Below are 22,265 nucleotides of genomic sequence, written 5' to 3'. Positions count from 1 at the left end.
AGGCGGATCACCAGGTCAGGAGATCGAGACCATCCTGGCTAACCCGGTGAAACCCCATCTCTACTAAAAAAAAAAAAATACAAAAAATTACTGGGCGAGGTGGCGGGCGCCTGTAGTCCCAGCTACTCGGGAGGCTGAGGCAGGAGAATGACGTGAACCCGGGAGGCGGAGCTTGCAGTGAGCTGAGATCCAGCCACTGCACTCCAGCCTGGGCGACAGAGCGAGACTCCATCTCAAAAAAAAAAAAAAAAAAAAGAAGACATATAAGTAAATTATATAATAAGCTACAAGGGGATAAGTGCTATGGAAAAAAGAAAAAATAAAGCAGGGTAGCAAGGATGAAAGCCCCCTGAGAGTTAGAGATTGGAGTCAAGGCCTGGAAGAGGGTGAGGGAGTATGTCTGCTCTTTGGAGGAATGTGTTCTAGTTCCAGGGCAGAGCTCAAGCACAGGCCCCGAGGTAGGAATGTGCAGAGTGTACCTGAGGCACTGTGGGACCCAGCGTTACCTGTGGACTCTGCCCATCAGGGTATCTGTCAGAGCGCAATGCCTGGAGCTTAGTAGGCCCACCACTGATATTGGGGGTTAGCCTGCAGCCTGCTGGACCTGCAGCTGAATAGCCTATGACTTGTCTGAACAGTGCCACTTATTAAATCTAGCCTGGTCCTGTGGGAGGAGCTGGCAGGACTGAGTCTGATAATACTGTTTGCTACTTGGCTCATCGCTCATTAGCTTTGTGATCCTTGGCAAATTACTTAACCGCTCTGAGTTTCCGGCTCTTCTTCTTTGAAGGAGAGCTCTGACCCGTGCCTCTTAGGGTTGTTGTGGGATTTGATGAAGTGACCGTGTGGAAGCAGCTAACTCAATGCATGTTGCAGCTGGGGTGCCTAATAATGTTAGTTCCAGTGAATCCCTTCCCCTGGTCTTTGGGCAAGGTATTTATTTTCTCTGAACCTCAGTTTCCTCTTACAGAAAATAGAGTATAATAGTCCCTGAGCTGCCTACTGCTTACGCTTTAGTAATTATCAAGTCTAACAATACAGACAATAGTACTTTATATATAGATGACAAGTTTTCAGGGGAGAGGGTCTGTGTGTGTGTGTGTGAGAGAGAGAGAGAGAGAAAGTGTGTGTGTGATTGTGTGTATGTGTGTACAGTTCTGTGACACAGGGTTTTTTAAAATTATTTCATAAATGTTTCAAGGACAAGGATACTGAGGATACTGTGTTTTTTACAAGATCTTTTGCCTCGCATACATTAAGTGCTCAGTTAAATCCTTGTTGAATGAATGAAAGAGCAGTGAGGAAAATGCTCTTTGCTAGATTAAATTTGCGGATCAGAAACAGTAGAGCTGTTTGCTTCTAGGCAGTGGGAATGTGGTACCATTGTGAGTTATATTTATTGATAACTATGTGCCAGCCACTGTATTAACTATTTGCATAAATAGTCAATAAATATAACTCACTATAATAACAGTCAACTATTTCTCATTTGAAACTGCAAATAGCCCCGTGAGGTAGGTACTGTTATTATTCCTGTTTTACAGACAAGGCAGCCGAGGCTCAGAGGTTAATGTCTTGGTCACAGTTAGTAAGTGAGGAAGCTGGGATTGGAACCCAGCCTTCCAGAAGGAATACCTATGCCAGTTGCTCCGGAGGCTGCCTGGGATATCGCTGCCTCTTTCCGTGGCCTGATGTCTCAGGAGGAGGAGGAAGGATGTTCTTGCAGCCAGGCCAGGAGGAAAGTCCAAGGCTGTGAAGTCACCGCTCAGGTCATCAGTGAACCTTCCAGTAGAAGGGGAGAAGGTGAAGGGGTTGCCCTTCCTTGCCTGCAATAGACAGTGAGGATGATCAAAGACAAGGATTGTTCTCTGCCTTGTACTTGAATTTGTCCTTTTCCTTTTGGTCTTAGAGCATGTTAAGAACTTGGTGGAGATGGCTGGGCACAGTGGCTCACGCCTGTAATCCCAGCACTTTGGGAGGCCGAGACGGGTGGATCACGAGGTCAGGAGATCGAGACCATCCTGGCTAGCATGGTGAAACCCCGTCTCTACTAAAAATACAGAAAATTAGCCGGGTGTGGTGGCAGGCACCTGTAGTCCTAGCTAGTGGGGAGGCCGAGGCAGGAGAATGGCGTGAACCCAGGAGGCGGAGCTTGCAGTGAGCCAAGATCACACCACTGCACTCCAGCCTGGGCAACAGAACGAGACTCCATCTCAAAAAAAAAAAAAAAAAAAAGAACTTGGTGGAGATATGAGAGCTTTGGTCCTTATGCTTCCTTCTTAGGTGCCTAAAACCTGAGGATGCATGTATGTATGGGTCTACATATATGTACATGCATCAATGATGTACATGTGTATGTACGTATATATGTATGGTATGCCTTGTATATGTGGATGTGTGGATGTGTGATATGTATATGCATATATGATGTATAGTGTGTGCATGTGTATGTATGGTGTGTATGTGTCTCTGTGTCTGTGTGTGTCTGTCCTTCAATACCAGTGTGAGGATCTGTTTCTCTGCAAAGCGCCTTCTGACCGTGCCTTGGCAGTGCTGAGAGCTCTCAGCCTGGGCCCTGTTCCTTGACTGTGTGACCGCGGGTTCCCAGCCTGTGCTGGGTGACTAATGTCTGTGCCCGCCTCCCCTAACACAGTCAGCCCCTGGAAAGAATGTCTTGTGTCATATTAGTTTTCGTTTCATATGCCACAGCATGTGGAATGCATGTTGAGTGTGTAGATGAACAAATGAATGAACACTTGGATGGCCTCCATGCCACCACTGCCTACACTGACCTTGGTGAGCCTGTCGTCTACTCCTCATCACTCATGTCGGGGGCTTAATATCAAGGAGGCTGCCTTCCTGTGGTTGGACCACCCGGATGGGACTTCAGTGCCAGAAATCCTTTGCATTCATGCGGACACGGGGAGCACCTGTGTCCCTGTGCATGGTTGGCGTAGGTGATCACCACTTGCTCTCAGATCTGTTGAGCGGCTGGGCTGGGCAGCCATCTGTGGTCTGGAAGCACCTTTCTTCTGTGGTTCCTGAGAGTTCCCTATCTGGCTCCGCCTTCACGTTCCCTTGCCTGCTGGCTTCTCCTTGGGTCGGCTGGAAAACGAAAGCATTGGGAAGTTGCTCTTCCCTGTGGTTAATGTGTTCCATGCCCGCTGTGTCCCCCTGCGCTCAAGTTCTGGGCAATTACCCTCCTGCCGGGTTTTGTTGCTGAGCACAGCAGGTGGGCCTTGTTTGTAATTCACGTGCACCATTAACGCTGGGTTAGCACCATAAGGGCGACTGATCCATTCCGTGCCCCCAGCCCCAGATGCCATTCCATAGCAGGGATGTTAGTTGGCTTTGGGGGTCCAACTGATTCTCCAGATTAAGGCATTTGAGAGGCTTAATCCATTGGCTGTCACAGAGCACTCACAATCATCCACGCTAATGGAAAATCTATACCCAAGTACCAGTCTCCCCAAATCATGGTGATTTGGCTTTGGACAATAATAGCAATAATCACAATAACAGCTGTCAAGCATTGAGCACTTGCTATTTGCAGACATACTGCTAAGATCGCAGCTAATCTTTGACAGCAACCTTAGGAATGTCTAGCATTTTCTCCGCTTTATGAATGGGGAAACTGAGGTTTCTAGAGGTTAATCACTTGTCCCAAGTCACATGACTGGTAGGTAAGCAGTACCCAGGCCCTGGGAGCTCTGTTTAAAACGATGCAGAGCTTGTGCTGATAACCACTGCCTTGTACTGCCTCCTTCTGGGAGTTTTGTGAAGTTTTGTGAATGGAGGGAGTGGGGGGACATCTCCCTCTTGCCATCCTAATTATTTTTTTTTGCTAGCATTGATATTAAGATGAGTCACTGAGTAGGGGGAAGATGAGTAGGATTAAAACATCCTCTGTAGGTTCACTTTTATTAATTAATCAATCATACACTCATTGAGCTCCAACTAGGTGGAAAACATTGTCCCAGGTGCTTTGAAGAAAACAAAGATAAATCATTCATCTGTTCAATAAATCTGAGAGATAGGGAGTCAGACATATCCTAGAACATAGGATGGGGGGTGAATTGGTGGGGCGCATTGGAAGAAGAATGCTAGGAACTGACCAACCACAAGGGTCTGATTTAGGAAAAAACCTTCCTTAATTCTCACTGCGTGTTATCAAACCATTTTTCACGTGTAACATCCCTGATCATTGAACAGCCTAGTGAAGTAGGCAAGGCAGATAGTATGTCTCCTATTTTATGGGAAAGTAAGGCACAGAGAGATTCAAGGATCTGACCACAGTTACCCAGGGAACAAGTGGCAAAACCGGGTTTGAACACAGGCCTTCTGACTCCAAGTCCAGACCCTTTACTACAAAGACACTCCCATTAGAGTCTAACATTTGGGGATGGGTGGATCCAGACTCGTCAGTGTGTCTGATGTCCCACATCCTACGGAGACTGGCTCTAGACCCGCCAGGGCTCTGCTTGCCTTGGAGAACCACCATACGCTCCTACCCAATGTGCAGCTGCTTGGACATTTTCTTTTCCAGTTTGTGGGAAAATGTTTGTGCTCTGCTGTTCAAGTGGAATCAGCCCAGTTCGCTTCAGGGTCAGTTTTCCCCACATTCACATCCCCCCACATGTTGCTAGGTGTCTGTCAACTTCTCCAGGCCATCGGGCACACCTTGGTCTCATGGATTTTTTGAGAGCACAGCTCTGGTCCTGGCACTCTCTTGCCCAGAAACTTTTAATGGCTATTTGTTGCCTGGAGGATAAGTCCCAAACTCCTTAACCATGGCATTTGAGGCCTTCCAGAATCTGACTGCAGTATTTACCCATCTCTGGGCCCCTCAGACACAATGGGCTCCTGCCACATTTGGTTTTGTCACCATCCTTTGGACAGCCCTTGCTTTCTTTCCCCGGCACTTACCTGGAAGGTCTCCCCGCACCCAGCACATGCCTCGGGGCTCAGCGTGTGGCTCACATCTTCCAAGATTCTTGCTGCAACTGCCGGGGTCCAGGGATATTTTTCTGCCTGCCTTCCAGCGCTGTTCCTTGTTTTGTGACAGAGGCCACCCTGACTTGTGAAAGCGGCTTCACTGTGGCTGGGCATCCTGAGTTCTCGCAACCTGTTTTACTCTTCACACCAGGACATCATACTTCTCCAGGGAGCTTCTTGAGGGAAGGCACCACCCCGAGGGTCCCCGTGGCCGCCAGTGCCCAGCGTGGAGCTGGGTGGGCCCTGAGCATGTGGGTACGCTGGCGCAGTGCCATAGAGCTGTGAGATCTGCTCGTGTGGCAGCCCCTTGGAGGAGGTACAGTACCCGCAGCCTTTCTCTCCCTTCTGGCCGCCAGAGCTGGGTTCTCGGATGTATGTGCCCCCTCACTGAAGTCCCATCCCTGTTGAGAGCAAGGATGACCCACTTGCTTAGCTAGGGAGGTTGAGGATTTCCTCAAGGCTGCTCTGTGACTATAGAAGGGAGGGGGCCAAGTCTTCAGCCTCTGGACTTCTAACCCAGGGCCCAGAGATGAGCCTGGCTTTGCCTGTGGTTTCTGTGGCATCTCTAGGCCACTGGCAGAGGGAAGCTGATGGGCCCTAGACAGGCTCTCTTCTGTAACCTGTGTCAAATACAGATGCCCAGGGCAGCCTCTGGATGGGGTGTCCTCTGCATGCCTGGCCCCCTTAGGAGACTGAACTTAGTAATTTCCCAGAGTTCCTCCTTCCCCGAGGGAGGGCCTGAGATCCAGCCAAGAACCAGAGCCAGGGGTCTTTGAGGTGAGAATCATGGCTATAGGTAGACTCGGGTGAATACTAGCTGTAGAAGAGGTGATCCTGGTTGGAGAAGTGCAGGTCTTGGGGTGAACTCCCAGGGTTAGCGGTGAGCTCCAGCTTTGCTCTGGGCAGCCAGAGCATAGGCTGCGGAGGAATGTTCCAGAGAGGCCACCAGAGACCTAGGCAGGCCCAGCATTCACTAACACTTGAACTTGGGCATAGGTGTATTAGCCTCACTCTGCAGAGGAGGGGATCCGGGCTCAGGGGGGTTAAGGAACAGGCCCAGGTCTTGGAGCTAGGTATTGAGAGAGTCAGGATTCTTTATTGTGTTTTGAATTATTAACCAGACTTTTTAAGTGAAAAAAAAACCCAAGTCTAACCTCTCAGTTAAAAATGCAAACAATAGAGAACACTTGAGAATGAAAAGCAAGTCTCCCTCCTACTCTGACTGGAGTCCTATATCCCCTCTCTGGGGGCAGCCAGCCAGCAGCCAGTTTCTCCTCCCTTGGCCCCCGAGGGAGCCTGGTGCCAGGGCCTTGCCCCCAGTGGATGGGAGTCAGTGCTAACTGGGCTGATGGAAGGGGAGGGGTGGCTGGGCCCTGCATGTGCCCTTAGGCAATTCTGAGAGACTCTTCTGAGTTTGGATGACTCTAGTAGCATAGGTCTCTCTCTGAACCTTCAGCAGGACGCCGCTCACATTGCTGTGGACCTATCTAGCTCTGCTGCCCTCTGCCCCACACCCCTGGGAGGGCTGAGGTGGGCTAGTTCTGGGTTTCTCCAAGGAATGCATGCATCCAGGGATAGCTCCTTTCTCACCTGCTCTGGCTAAGACTGAAGGAAAAAAATAGGGCCTACTTTCTGACGTTGGTGGATAAGACAGCAAAAAGCGCTGATGTGCACCAGAAGTGACCGTGGACAGGACAGATGTAATGGGGTCTCCACTTGGGCATGCTGGATCCAGGACAAGGGACCGGAGCTCTGTGTCTGTGCCCAGCAGCTCTCAGCCTCAGGACTTCCTCTTTGTCACGAACAGCAGTTCTTGTGCTTTCCTCTGGCTTTGACCTGGGTACCATCACCTGGGAGTCCAGCATAGCCCTCGCTGGCTTCAGATGGTGGCATTCTGCCTGCATGGCTCATTACACAGCTGCCACCCATCCCACCCTCTTCTCCAGGCTGAGAAGCCCAGCTCTTCTCAGTCCTCCTTAGGGAAGGTTGCAGCACACACACCCTCACTCCAATGCACAGACAGTCATCTGCAGAACTGCTCATCTCCTTCCAAACACCCAGAGAGATGCCTTGCAGAGGAGAGAGGGTTATATTTATCTGGAGGTGATTAAAATGCTGTCCTTAAAAATTCTTCCCTCCAAGTTGGTCTTCTCTCCTGCTCACCTGATTCCTCTGTGGGCACCCCTTCTGCAAGGTCTCTCTGCTCTAAGTATGCTACAGACGGCTTCCGAACTGAGCTGTTTTGTTTCAAAGCCTTGGCTCATGTGGTCTTGGCCAGGAGCGCATGTCCCCCAGGGCCCAGCCTGGTGGCCTCAGATAAATGCCAGGGATATTTGTCACCATTCAGAGCCAGTCCTGCCCGTCCCATCCAGCTCTGTGGGCCTCACCTTCCACCTCCCATGGCTGGCAATGAGCTCTTCGTCCTCTCACCTCTGCCCACCTCCCTTTCAGTGTACAGGAGGTGGGAGCTGTGGGCTCCTTGCCTTTTCTGTGAAGGATGCTGAGTCCAGTTCAAGGTTCATGGAGAAAATCGGCCCTCAATGCAGAGCCTTATCCTAGACCAAGGGGTGTAGAGGGAGAGGGGACAGGCTTTTGTCCTTACGGACGCCACAGCTAATGAGGGAGACTGGAAATCCACACAGCAGGTATGCAGAAAAGGAGCTCTAGCTTTGTGGGTTCAGCAGACTCCCTGTGATTTCTGAAACCCACTGTGCCATGTCCCGTCCTAGGCCTCTGCCCTCCTCACATGTCGTTTTCTCCATCCTGGCCTCTTCCCTGCTGTTCGCATCCTCCCTCCCAGGACCTGGCTAACTCAAGTCAAACATTTCACCCTCAGGGAAGTCCTCCCTCCCTGCTGCACTGAACCCTCCTGTTCATTTCCTTCACAGTCTGTAATTATGGCATCAAGATACCTGACTATCTGATGAGTGTTTCTTAATATCCCAGACTGTAAGCTCTAGGAAGGCAGAGAATGTATGTATCCCAGGACCTGAAAAATTACCTGCCACGCAGTAGACACTCAGTAGTATTCACTGAATAAAGTATAAATGTGTAGTGCCATTAAGTGTGTTTATGTGCTTTGACCAGTCTTGGGTATGGGAACAACATAGATCCTTTGGCCGCAAAAGCACTTTACTCATTGGCAAAGTGATTCTACATCCATGATCTCATTGAATCCTATTAGCAACCCTGTAAGGAAGATGGTACAAATGTCATTTCCCACCTTACAGCAGAGGAAATGGAAGCCCCAAGAGGTTATGTGATGGGTCCAAGGTCACACAGCTCTCTACTTGCAATCTGCTGATTTTTCTCCTCTGCCAGATGGACTGACCTCTTCAGGGAAAGCTTTGGGGATGGGGTTGATCTGGACCTGCACTTTGCAGATCAGAGGGCTGTGGATTAATTCCAGCAAGCAGGCACGGGAGGCCATCTTATTGGGGAAAGATGAGGATGCCATCAGAGTGTACAAGGCCTGGAAGGAAGCACTGAATGGGGTGGAGAGATGAAAGGCAGTTCCCATTTACTAACTGCATTATACCTGAGGTCTCTTGAAGCAACCTTTCCAGGGAGCCATTGTCTGCAGTTTTACAGTTGTGGAAATAAAGTTCTCAGAGGTTAAGCTGCCAGCTCAAGGATACGTAGTGACAACTGCAATTGGAAGCCAGGGATATCTTATCATGTCTCTGGGGAGGGGCCATTGTTTAGAGGTGCATTAGGGGTCTGAAATCTGTGTGAAATGTAGAGAGGAAACAAGACTTGTAATTCCTCATTCCTCTTGCTCCTTGGTGCCTGAGCATTTGGCATGACTGTCTCTAGTCCTGTGGCCAGGTTTCTACCATGTACCCACAGTTGTAGTGCCCAGGGAACGTCCTCCCCACAAGTCGGACCCGGGCTGGGTGGTCAGTGCCGCCGCTGCTCTTCAGTTTATTTAGATGAGTCAGACCAGGTCCAGCTCCCAGCGTGAATGCTCATTCCCCTGGCTAACCTGCCGTGTCCTAACTCATCACAGACTCCTGGGAGCATCTCCTTATGGGAATTCCTAAAGGCCAAGGACACCTGGGCTGATCTTTTGGCTAAAGGTTACTCCCAGATGCATTCTTCTGTTGCCAGCCCCCTTATTCAGCAAGATGTGCAGGTGATCTGCTTGCATTTAACTTGATTTGTTCTCCAGCATCATTATGATCGTCACAATCACATTCCTACATTTCCTCAAGTGCCAACTGCGTACTGGGTTCTGGGACATGCAGAGAAGGTGGGTGTAGTGAGTGATGGGTGAGAACAAGTTCCTGGAGCCAACGCCCAGTTCCTCCATTTCCCTGCTGAGTGACCTTGGCAAGTTACACAACCTCAGTTCCAGGTCTGCAGGTGGGGAGTACGGCAGTTAGGATGACAGTATCTGCTTCGCAGGCTTCTCCTGAGGAGTAAATGAGTCTGAAGTAGTACTTTGCATATAGTAAATATTCAATAAAGATTATATTATCATAGAGTTCAGTTCTTACAACTGCAGAATTCCCAGAGCTTCTAAGAACCTTAGAGATCATCTAGTCTAATTCCCTCATTTTACAGAATGAGAGACTGCAGCTCAGAGAGTTGACTCCCAGAGCTGGTGAGCACCCAGGTTCCTGATTCCTGGAACAGTCTTGCATCCTGGCATCTCCCTGTTTGTTGTCAGGGAGAGAGGATACCTAGAAAGTGCTGCCCAACTGCATTAGGCCACAAGGGTTGATTCTCCCTCAAGGAGGCCACAGAGGCTGAAGCAGACTCACTCCCCTGTCATGGCCACCCCCTACCCCTGCACACTCCATCTAGGCTGCTGGCTACAGCTTGGAGTTTCTCCCAGCCAGGGGAGAGTCAGGACAGCAGAGAAGCTCACATCCATTTTTTGAGGAGCCTGGAGCATCAGGAAGAGTAATCAAGATCTTGTTGCCCACAGTGGGGAAAACACTTGTCATTAATCTGGCTGCCCCTCTGATTCCCTCTACCCTCCCTTCCACCCCACACCGACTGGTGGCTGTCAGCCTCCTCTCTGGCCCACCTCGGAAAATCACAATTAATGATGTAGTAGCCCTGTGAGGATGAGAGACACGAGCAGAGGGACTGCTGACAAGTCAGGAGAGGAGAAGCTATTTGCACAACTGGGCCGATGGAGTCCAGACAGCATGTGCACAGCCAGAATACCGTGAGCTGTCTGCAGGTGGTGCCTGTCTGTGCTTATGAACTGGCTGCTGCTCATGAAACAGCAAACATTTATTAAACTTCTAGTCAGTATAGACATAATAGCAGGTGTGGCAGGTGGTACATGCCCCAAAGAGATGTTCCCCTGCTTTAAAAAATGCAAAGTGAAATAGCCATTCATTCATTCATTCATGCATGCATGCATGCATGCATGCATTTGACAGTATGTGTAGGCTGCTGCTTGCCAGGCGCTGTCCAAGGTGCTGAAAGTGAATAAGCGTGTTAAAGCCCCTGCCATATGGGGCTTGTATGCAAAATACAAGCATGGAACCAGGGGGCCAGTCTCTTTCCATTGAGAGAGATGTTAGAGGATCTTCTAGCTTGAGGAAATGGATTCAGTCTCGCAATTGTAAAAAACTGGAAATGAGTTTCCCCTTCTGGGAAAAGTGGAGACACCTGATTTTTGGTGTTAAGGTAAGGACACATCCCAGGCAGGTAAATGGTTAAGCAGAGGTGAGAACTTGGAAGCCTCAGCTCTGAGTGCGGTGCTCACAGTGCATCTTTGAGGCCCTTAGGGGACAGCATGTGATTAAATGGTGCCCCATGAGCGGCGGACAGCGAAGGCTGGAGGGTCAGAGGAGGAGAGCCTGCGTGGGTAGAGAAATAGTACCTAGATTGTAAATTCCTCATCTTCAGTGGCACCAAATACTACTCACATGTAAATGCTTTGCAGTTGACAGAGTGTTTCCACATACGTTCTCTGATTGGACTCTTTTATTATTCCAACAGATACTTTCTGAGTGCCTACTATGTGCCAGCCTGTGCTAGGCACTGAGGACGCAGGTGGAAAAGCCCGAATTGCTCCCTGCTCTCCTGGCGCTTATCACCCCGGAGGTAGGCACTGCCATTCCCATGTTACTGGCGGAGGAAAAGGCAGGCTTTGAGGGGGGCAACTGCTCATGAGCATTCATTGTAAGGCCCAGAGCCAGACCGAGCCCAGCTTCTGTCCAGTCTGGGCCTTCCCTCTGCACTCAGGATCAGCAAGGCTCTTGTCGGGTGTTGAGAGCAGGAGTCTCAAATAGATGGGAATTTCTGTTTTTGAACTCTCTGTCTTCCAGACTACCTAAAATATGGGATTGAGGCCCAACTCTGTCTAGGTGGGGACTGTCAGAGGCCCTCTGAGGTTGGAAGCTGTACTGACATACCTGCTTTCAACCTAAATTCTGCCAACACTGCTGAATTCAACTGTAGTCAAAGCAGGGGCCTAGGATTTGTGATTGCATATGATTAGACACATACTTCAATTTGAACCCAGCATTGCTGTTTTTGTTGCATGAGCTTGGATAAGTTACTGAGCCTTTCTGAACCTCAGCTTCCTCATTTGTGAAATGGAGATGCAATGCCATCTTACAGGGTGAGTACATGGTTGCGAAGAGTTAGTATTTATTATTATCATTATTATTATTATTATTATTATTATTGTTATTATTTGAGACAGATCTTGCTCTGTCACCCAGGCTGGAGTGCAGTGGCACGATCTCTGCCCACTGCAACCTCTGCCTCCTGATTCAAGCGATTCTCCTGCCTCAGCCTCCCGAGTAGCTGGGATTACAGGCACCTGCCACCACACCTGGCTAATTTTTGTATTTTTAGCAGAGACAGGGTTTCACCATGTTGGCCAGGCTGGTCTCAAACTCCTGACCTCACGTGATCCACCCGCCTTGGCCTCCCAAAGTGCTGGGATTACAGGTGTGAGCCACCACGCCTAGCCAGTATTTATTATTGAGTGCTTACTCTGAGCAGCAGTGCACGGCATCTTATGCAATCCTTATAGCAATTCCACGAGGGAACTATTATCATCCCCGTATTACAAATGAAGAAGTCAAGGTTTAGAGATGTTAGCTGACTTGCCCAAGGTGTGCAGCTAGTACATGGCAGTGTAGGACTCAACCCCGTGTTCTTACCTGTGGCAGCCAGACCAAGCCCCAGGCACAGAATCAGAGGGCAGTACACATTTGCTTCCCTCCCCTTCTCAGCATATATTATCGTGATTCCCCTTTGCCTGCATCTGCGGCATTATGTCTGCTTAGCTTGTTTGTTTTAATTATGGTGCATATACAAAATGCACACACCAAACTGGGAATTTATTTCATATTGACCCCATCTGTTCATTTCATTCAGCCAATATTATTGGAGCACCTACTATGTGTCAGATAGGGTGCTGGGTACTTGGTGCTGTCCAGACAGCATCGTTGTCATAGGTAGGATGTATGTCCCAGTGAGGTGTGTTAGGGTATGGTGGCAGCAGATGGGGAGGGGATCACAGAAGCCTCAAGGGGAGGCAGTGAGCTGAACCTGGAAAACACAGCTTGCAGTCCATCAGGGGATGGGACTGCATTCCAAGCAGAAGTGCCTGCAGCGGGCAGAGGGTACAGTGAAAGCACACAACTTTTGGGGAGTGGGGCTTTGGCTCTGCTGGGGCATCAGGTGCCATAGGGTACAGGGTAGGGACAGGTGAGCAGGGCCAGATCATGGGAGGGTTTATCTATTAGAGTGAGGGGATTGCCCTGATCTGCTGTGCAATGGAGAGCTCCCCAAGACTTTAGTGCAGGAGTGTGTCATTATCAAGTTTGTATTTCTGTAACAAGCCCCTGGCTGCTATATGGAGAACCAAATGGAGAGAGAAAGACTAGAGGATGGGGGCCCAAATGAAGATGCTAATGCAGAGATGCAGGTTGTTGCTGACAAATGTCTGTACTTGGACAGCCGGTGGTGATGGAGAGAAAAGTGTGGTATTTAGGAGGCAGCGCTGTCAGGATCTGGGGACTTATTAAATGTGGGGGTGTGGGGACAGAGAAATCTAGGCTCTCAGCCTTCTGGCTTGGGTGACTGGTGGATTGTGGTGCAACCTACTAAGAAGAAGTAGGAGGAGGAGCAGGTGGCGGGCGTGGTGGAGACTACGCCTTCTCTTTAGGACAAGGTGTTTGTGACGTGCTGTGGGATCCCCAGGTGGAGATGTCATGAGGCAGGTGTGCAGTCATAGTGTTCTGGGCTTGAGCTGTCGATGTCAATGCCACAGCATGCAGGCAGGTGGGGGAGAATACACCATGGGCAGGGGAGAAACCCCCCATGGAGGGTAGTGGTCATGGAAAGAGCGTCTTGGTGCTCTAACTTCAGGATAATTTCTTTTTTTGCCCCTGAATTATTAAAATATTTTCAGTTAATGAGGGATGCACTGTTAGTTCCTAAGACTAGATTTATCTGAATGTTAAGCTGAAAATAAGACCCCAAATGTCTTTGTGTTTTTTTGATGAAGAATCTAAAAGCTTCATCTTTCTGCTCTGTAGCAGTTAAGATAGAAAAGCTAGTGGAGTGAGAGACCTGTCTAGCCTTGGCTCTGCCTCCAGACAGTTGTGTGACCTTCAGCTAGACACGTATCTTTTCTTGGGCACAGCTTCCTCATCTGTAATAGAGCTTGTTCTGTGGATTAACTATGATAAAGACTGTGCAAAGAATTTTGCAAGCCACTGAGCCTTACAGACATGCAACATGGTGGCTCTTTTCATTCTTGTAAGGTTTAAGAGGAAATTATTTCTCATCACTGTGTCTAGGGGGTCACAGAGCTGAGGCCCAAGAGCAGCCCAGGACCTGAGCCACTGTCATGCTTAAATGTAGTCTCGGCTGGGCGTGGTGACTCACTCCTGTAATCCCAGCACTTTGGGAGGCTGAGGCGGGTGGATCACCTGAGATCAGGACTTCAAGACCAGCCTGGTCATCATGGTGAAGTCCCATCTCCACTAAAAAATTAGCCAGGCGTGGTGGTGGGCACCTGTAATCCCAGCTATGTGGGAGGCTGAGGCAGGAGAATTGTTTGAACCTGAGAGGTGGAGGTTGCAGTGAGCCAAGATCGCGCCACTGTACTCCAGCCTGAGTGACAGAGCAAGACTCCATCTCAAAAAAAAAAAAAAAAAGTAGTTTCCAGGATCCACCAGTGTTTGGGGCCGTGAGCAGCTACACTCAGTTCCTCAGGCCTGCACGAACTGAACTGAGTGTAGTTCTGTCATCAGATACAATTTACACAGGGTAATCTGACACCTGTTTAGCAGTCTGCATAATAATTATGGTGCAGCATGCTGATCAGGCAGAAATGGAAGGCATTTGAGGTAAGTGATTGTATTTAGTAGTACTTTTATATAGCCTAATCAGATTATTACAGTTTTTTTCTCCTTGTTCATTCATTTATCCACTCAACAAATATTTATTAAGGCTGTATAATATACCAGGCACTGTTCTAGGCCCTGGGGATATAGTCCAAACAAGATTCCTGTCCTTGCCCCACCTCTATTGAGCTAAAATTCTAGTAAGGAGACATAAAATCATTGAATAATCATCTTTATCCATAATGAGTAAGAATGTCTAGCTTCTCCTGAGACTGTGTTTGCTTTAATCTATCCCTGCACCAACACCCATGAATTAAAGAACAAAGATTCTGGGCCTGATTTGCCAACAGCGGAGTTGCCTTCACTCCCATCCTTTACTCTTTATCTTCCTCTGTCTACCCCTAGCAGGCGATTGCTTGAGGCCTTCCTTCCATTCATTGAACAAATATGTGCTATGCACCTATTATGTATAAATAGACTCTGGGGATGCAACAGGAACTTGGACACAGTCCTTTCCCTTAAGGAGCACGTACTGATCCCAGGCGTAGATGCATAAAGACAACAACAGTGGCAGGAAAAGTGCTGCTCTCAGAGCCATGCCAGGGTGCTGATGGCTCACAGAGAGGCCCCATTCTGGCCATGGCAGGGGCGAGCAGAGGGGTGTTCTTTGGGCAGAAGGGATGCCCTATGCACAGGAAGTGACAAGGCTCTGAGTGTAGATGAAATGTTGAGTATGCTGGGGGAGGTGGGGTGTCTCTGTACAAAATTTTTTTCTGAGGCATAACACACATAAGGAAAGTGCACACATCATAAGTTTATAGCTCAGTGAGCTTTCATAAAGTGAACACAGCTCTGTAACCAACACTCAGTGTGAAAACCAGAGAACATCACCAGCACCGGTGAGTCCCCTCATGTCCCCTGCCAGTCACTACCCTAACCATGAAACTGGACTTCCAACAGCACAGAGTGGTTTGGTCTATTTTTATACTTTATATAGACAGAATTATTCTGTCTCTGGAATGTGTAATCTTTTGTACCAGTCTTTTTTTGCTAAATCTTATATTTATGACACTCATCCATGCTGTTGCATGTAGTTGTTGATTATTCATTTTCATTTCTGTATAACATTCCACTGTGTGCATATATAATATATTTCTCCATCATGCTGCTGGACATTTGGGTAGTTTCCAGTTTGGGAAAACTGGAAACCACCAGAGTGCTGCTATGTATGCATGTCTTTGGTGATCATATACCTGCATTTCTGCTTGATACATACCTAGGAATGGAGTTAGTGGGTCATTAGGCTAGATGTAAAGCTCTAGTAGACCAGTTTTCCAAAGTGCTTATTTCAATTTACACTCCTGCTAACACTGCATGAGTTCCGGTTTTTCCACATCCTTTCTAACACTTACTGTTGTCTTTTTTTTTTCTTAATCATTATGGTGGGTGTACAGTGGTTATATTATTGTGGTTTAAAATTTCATTTTCTTGATGCTTAATGAGGCCGAGCACCTTTTCAAATGTTTGTAAGCCATTCGGATATCTTCTTTAGTAAAGTGTCTGTTCAAGCCTTTGCCCATTTTCCTATTGGATTGTCTGTCTAGGGGATGGAGGATAAAACTTTTTTTTTTTTTTTGAGATGGAGTCTTGCTCTGTCGCCCAGGCTGCAGTGCAGTGGCACGATCTTGGCCCACTGCAAGCTCCACCTCCCCGGTTCATGCCATTCTCCTGCCTCAGCCTCCCGAATAGCTGGGACTACAGGTGCCCGCCACCACGCCCAGCTAATTTTTTGTATTTTTGGTAGAGATGGGGTTTCACTGTGTTAGCCAAGATGGTCTCCATCTCCTGACTTCGTGATCTGCCCATCTTGGCCTCCCAAAGTGCTAGGATTACAGGCGTGAGCCACCGCGCCGGGTCGAAACATGTTAATGCTACTCTCCCAACCCAGGCACCTGGGATTAGCATATCCAGGTGCTCATCAACCGCACCCTTACCCCAGTGAAGCAAGCAGAGCTGGTCATCGGCAGACTCTGGGTCTCAGTGGGGGCCAAGGCATGGGCTGCCTTGGGGAGAGGCAGCCCCTGCAAGGTTCTGGATTTGACATCAGAGGCCCACCCACCTCAGGAAGGAGGAGAGGGATTGGTAGAGGATGGGGGTGGGGCTGGTTTTCAGGGGTAGTAGAACAGATGTGGAAAGCAGCTGATAACCTGGGAGGTGTGTGTCTGCCCTCCATATTTGCTGGGAACGGACCTCTCCCATCTGGGCCAGGGAGGACCCGACTTTTGTGTAGCACCTCATTTAGGCCAGACCCTGAGCACGGTGGCTTCTCCGATGTTATGTTGATTCTTCTTTAGTTCAACTGCACCAGGAGGGGTTGTTATACCACTTTTACATGTGAGGACACTGAGCTGAGACACAGAGGGGCCCTCATGAAGGCCACACAATTGGCAATTAGAGGAGCTGGTCTTGAACCCAGTTCCCTCTCACACCTCTCGTCAGTGTGCAGTGCCTGTGCTGCATTTGGGGCAATGGAGTAATCCTCCCATCTCTCCTATCCCTTCCTCTTCTGCTCACCCATGGCTCCAATTCCTGAAGAGCAGATGAGGTTTTTGTTTGTTTGTTTGAGATAAAGGCTTGCTCTGTCAGCCAGGCTGGAGTGCAATGGCGAATAGCGCGACCTCAGCTCACTGCAACCTCTGCCTCCTGTGTTCGAGTCTGTGCCTCAGCATCCCGAGTAGCTGGGATTACAGGCGTGCGCCACCCCTCCCACCTAATTTTTGTGTTTTTAGTAGAGACGGGGTTTGCCATGTTGGCCAGGCTGGTCTCGAACTCCTGGCCTCAAGCGATCCACCCGCCTTGGCCTCCCAAAGTGCTGGGATTACAGGCGTGAGCCACTGTGCCTTGCTGAGAGCAGATGAGGTTCTTCATTTCTAATGGCATGCCATGAATCATCCAACCACAGTTACAGCAACCTGCCCCATGTCGGCTGAAGTTAGAACCTGAGCCTTCTTTGAGCCCAGGGTGTAGGGAGGAAAGACAAAGGGGCCTCTCTGGCTCCGTGACTTTCCCTGGTAGCTGGGGGTCACTGGGATGGTGGGGCAGCTGCCTAGCTGGAGCCTGGGACTCACGTGCCCCCCACCCCCTCTCTCGCAGAGTTATGTCATGCCCAGGCCAGCAGGGGGCTCCATGAGGATTCATAGAAGATGCCCCGCGTCTCGGCGCCTTTGGTGCTGCTTCCTGCGTGGCTCGTGATGGTCGCCTGCAGCCCACACTCCTTGAGGATCGGTAAGTGTGGTCTGGCTCGGGGCAGTGCCCCCATCCACTATCCCAGGTGTCCACAAGGGACAAGAGAGTGCTGCACAGGACCTGGGGAAGCCGCCCAGCCTGTGCACTGTGTCCTCCCTGAGTGTGGCTGGGGTGGAGATGCAGGTGGTGGGGGTGGAGGCAGCTGACAGGTGACCACTCAGATCTGGTCAACCTCCCGACTCCCCGGCCACTAGAATAAAGATGCTGATAACTTCCTGGTGCAGTCAATGTAGGTTCAGCCTAGCCGGTTAAGAGGCAGCTGTTGGGGAAGAAGGAGGGTGAGAATGGCCATGGGGATTCCAAATCTAGGGCTGGAGATGGGAGAAGAGGTCCCTTCTTTCCTGTGGTCAGTCCAAGAAGGCTTCCTGGAGAGCATGCTATGTCCACAACTTGGAAGAAGCCAGGAGTCTGCTGGGGTGGCCTGGCTGCTTGGAAGGGCCCTTGACATTGGATCTGCTTGCCGTGGCCTGGCTCTGAGAGGGAGGGCAGGGTCATGTGAGTCTCTCCCTTGCCTTGTTGCTGTGGGACGCCTACTCTAGGTGTGGGCAGGTGGGCTTCCATCAAGCCCTCAGCACCCCATCCCTGGAGGGGTGGGCCTGGGAAGTTGGGTGCCTCCTCCCTGCCAGGACTGAACAAGCCTTGTCAACTGCAGGTTGAGGCTCTCCAGGTCCTGGGTCCTGGGGACACAGCCAGCCACAGGGACAAGGACACAGTTCAGTCTGGCAGGCACAGCATGGTCATCTGATGGCTCAGCAACAGAGAACCCATGGAATTAGGACAGATGTGGGGTATTGGGGATAGGGGGTGTCTATGTGTTCATGGAGGGATGGGGGTTAGTGTGGACAGGTGGGTGGAGCACAGCAGTGACAAACCCAGAAAGGTAGGTTGATGGCCACAAGATGACCCATCCAACAGCAGAGCCCCAGGGGTAGGGTTAAGTGACAGCCCTAGAGGAACTCAAATACCAGGCAGGTTACCCCAAGGGATAACCACATGAGGCCCCTCTTCCCACACTGCAGATGGGGGTAGGGGTGGGGTTGGGAGTAAAGGCAGGAATCTAGATCTTAAGTCGGAGCCTGAAAGCGTTAGAGGCTGACTTAGAGCAAAGATGGCATGATGCTGAATCTCAGGGAGTTGACTTAAAGCTCCCAAATTCCTCCAGCTGCATTCAGGTCGGTGTGCTGGTGGTGGTCAGGAGGCCATGGTGTGGGCAGAGGTGGGCGAGCCACCGAGACCTGGCTAGGCCAGGTGTCACAGGCCAGAAGCCCAGCCTGCAGCTCTGTAAGCTGCTCCGTTTTACCTTGCGGGCACAGTTTTTCATGCAAATGCAGAGGAGCTGATTGGAATCAGAAACGTGGACAGGTGACTCAGTTCTCCCCCTCACCCTGCCCTCGACACACTGCTCTGCATGCTTAAAAAAAAGAAATTAAAAAGCAGAATTTTCCCTCCCAGTTCTCCATTCATTTTTACAGAAACTTCAAAACCTAATTCAATTCTGCTTAGCAGCAATGCAAAATGGTTCATATCCTTAAGATGTTTAATTTATAAGATGCCTATAGTTATTCAGCGTTTACTGTGAGGTTTTCTCCCCCTCTAAATGAGTGAATAAAGTAGCAACCCATCAATTTCCATTTGTCGCTAATCGGAAGCGGAAAGGAATTGAGGCAGAATCGGCAGTGCCTCATGGCCTCGCTTCTCCTGACACTTGTGCTCCGAGAGGGAAGCAGAAAGCAGAGCTGACAGGTCCCTCTCTTGGCTGCCACAACAGAGGGCTTCAAAGGGACCCCTCGTGCTCCCAAACCCATACTCTGAACAATGCTTGTTCAGTTCTTTCAAGACTGCTGGCCCTCGGTTTTGGTCCATGCTAGGCCACTTCCAGCCACTTTCCAGCCACGGGCCCTGCTGGCTAGCAAGGTCAAACCAGGCCTAATCTCCTGCAGAGGCCAGGAAGCAGAGTTAAGACAACAGAAAGAGAAGAAAAGAAAAACGCAAACAGCAGTGCCAGGACCTGTTCTTCCTGTCTCCTTGGTTAGCCTGAGTGCCAGGAGCTTTTCAAAAGTCTCCCAATCCTTATGGATGGAAAGTTGCTAATTACGTGGACTCCAGAGGGGATGTGGAGTAGGGCAGGGATGGGAAGAGAAGTGGGTCAAGAAAACACAAGTAGCTGTGCTGAGCAGCAGGCAGCCTTGGACGCAGATGGGCCGGGCTGGCGTTAACTGTGCTGGGGTCTCTGGGGTCCTTGAGAGGCTTATGGGAAGGGAAGGGGCTGCTGCGCCTCTCGCCTTCCCGGGGGTCACTTTTCCTTGCATTTGGGTTTTTCTGGGATTTTCCCCAACCCCAGCCTCAGAATGCGTGGCTCTCTGAATGGGGCTGCATGAAGAGACCAAGAATCTGAGAGATAAATCGCCCTGTTTGCTCCATCCTCAGCCCCACTTGTCTGCTGGTGACAATACGGATGTTTGGAAAGAGGCGGCTGAACCCATTACCCTGCCTTGTGACGGCTGTTTTTCATTCAAGTGAGGCACAGGGCAGGAGATACAGCCAAATTGTCTATTACAGTGTTTGGTGTTTACCCCTCGAATGAGGTTTTGGGTAAAAGAAAGGGATTTTATTTATGGCTGTGAGGCTGGCTGCATAAATTCCCCAAACTCTCACACATATGTCAACCCCTTCCGTCATCTATCTTCTGAAAATGTTTTCTGATTTTGCTTCTGTCCCTCTGGGTCCTCTGAGTGATGACTATGGAGCTACAAGTTAATAAATGCCCTGAGAAGACCCCACCCCATCTTTGCACCCTCTTCGTTACTTAAAGAGACCAGAAAGCATTGTCATTCTTAGATTCAGAAGGGACTATAAGGATTCATTATCTAACCTGCTCATCTTGCAAATGAGGAAACAGGGCTGCAGCGGGCGGTGGTTTGGCCAAGGTCACCTGGCAAGTAGGGGCCTGGGTGGTGGCAGCTGGCAGTGGTGCTGGCATCCTTGACTCCTCTTCCAGTGCTTTCTTCTCCATGCAGCCATGGCCTCCCTTAGCTTCTGAGAAGCAGAATCACCTTCAACAGTATGTGAAGGTTATATTCTCCTACAGTTTTCTCCATTCCTGTTTAGAAAACTTTTCAGACATTAGCAAATGTGTTACCTTTGCCCCTAACACCTTGGGACTCATTAAGTATTTGTTAACTGAATGAATGCTAGGCTCCAAGCCTATCTCTTGTTACTCCTTCCTTGGCTCTGTTGTTACTCCTTCCTTGGCTCTGTATTTTAGCTACACTAAACCACTCCCTGTGAGCCAAATATGCCAGGAAGATTTACTCTCAGCTTTACCTATTCCCTTGCTATCCCTATAGTGCTCTTCCTCCCATTCCATCTTCTCTGTCTGGAAAACAAATCCAACTCCTCCTTCTACTCCTCTTCTTTTTCTTTGTCTTCCTCCTCCATCACCATCAGCTTAAATGGCTCTTCCTCTGCAAAGTCCTTTCCCGTTATCATCCTGTCCATAAGAGGGAGAATTCATCTTTTTCCTACCATTCCCCCATTCCCCCAGCACATGACATCTGTTCCAGCACTTGCCATGTTATATTCTAAAGATTATAGCACTTTCCCACTAGACTCTGAACTCCATGGGAGAGTGACCCCCTAACACAAGGGCCCAACACATGATACAGAGAAGTATATGGCTCCAGCTCAATGAATGTGATGGATATATGAATCCATGGTCCTTGCAAGACTGGGTTTTCCAATAACATGTTTGGTACCATTGTTTTAAATGGCACTGTCTTACCTATGCATAAAGAGGTAAACTTATTGGAGAAAGTAGAAGAGAAAGGAGAAAGAGGAAAAGGAGAAAATATTCATCTACCTGTCTTACTTAAAAAAGAATAGGAATGGGCTGAAGATCCTGGTTGGGTTCTAATGAAAGCTTTGGCAGTAATAATAAACTCAATGGTACAGTTATTCATTCATTAATTAACTCAACAAATATTTATTGAATGCTATGTGCCAAGCACTGAGGATGCAGTGCTACACGATAATAGCCAAAATAATAACTCCCATTCTTTGCCTGGCACTGGGCTAAGTATTCCCCATATCTCAGCCTGTCTCGTTGGAACAAACAATCCCCTGTTATAGATGAAGAAACAGAGACTCAAAGAATTTAAATAACAAATCTAAGGTCACACAGCTACTGAAATTTGAACCTGTCTCCAATGCTGTCTCTTCCTGCTCTTCTAGAGCTGATGAACCCCTGGAAGCATTTGGGATATCTCATTATCACAGCCATCACATTAAATATATTGTGTTCTGCTGGTAAGGAGCTGAAAGATGGAATCATCATTGCTAATATACTTTCTTGCTCTTTTTTGACACTTTTTACCTCCAAAGCATTTCTTAAAGGGCACAAAGTCTAGTTGAGAGATGAGGAAACTGAGGCATGGGGATTTCAGGGCTCATTCCAGGTGGCAAGGGAAGCTCTGCTCAGCATAGGTGTATTAGACACATCAGCAGGTAATTGTAGCAATTGAATCTCTCTTGTTTAAGGTTTTCCTGTGTGGTAAAGCAGCAAGAACTTGGATTTATTTGACACTCTGTCTTACGAGGACCCCCCAGGCACTTTACAACTGTAATTTTTTT

General features: G+C 49.1%; 1 protein-coding gene across 1 annotated transcript in view; it reads left to right on the top strand.

The window, feature by feature from the left end:
• Window positions 1–2,397: 2,397 nt before the first annotated feature.
• The window catches only part of GRIK4 (glutamate ionotropic receptor kainate type subunit 4), a 355,193-nt gene continuing 335,325 nt past the window's right edge, over window positions 2,398–22,265 (top strand). The window contains exons 1-2 of the mRNA XM_031652867.1: window positions 2,398–11,064; window positions 17,484–17,615. Of these exons, the coding sequence (XP_031508727.1) occupies window positions 17,534–17,615 (82 nt within the window). The 5' untranslated portion in view covers window positions 2,398–11,064; window positions 17,484–17,533. The remainder of the gene's footprint in view (window positions 11,065–17,483; window positions 17,616–22,265) is intronic.

This window comes from Papio anubis, chromosome 12 (assembly GCF_008728515.1).
Source record: "Papio anubis isolate 15944 chromosome 12, Panubis1.0, whole genome shotgun sequence".
Classification (NCBI taxonomy): Eukaryota; Metazoa; Chordata; class Mammalia; order Primates; family Cercopithecidae; genus Papio; species Papio anubis.
Note: the sequence above shows the minus strand (reverse complement) of the source record. Positions and strands in the feature narration are given on the sequence as shown.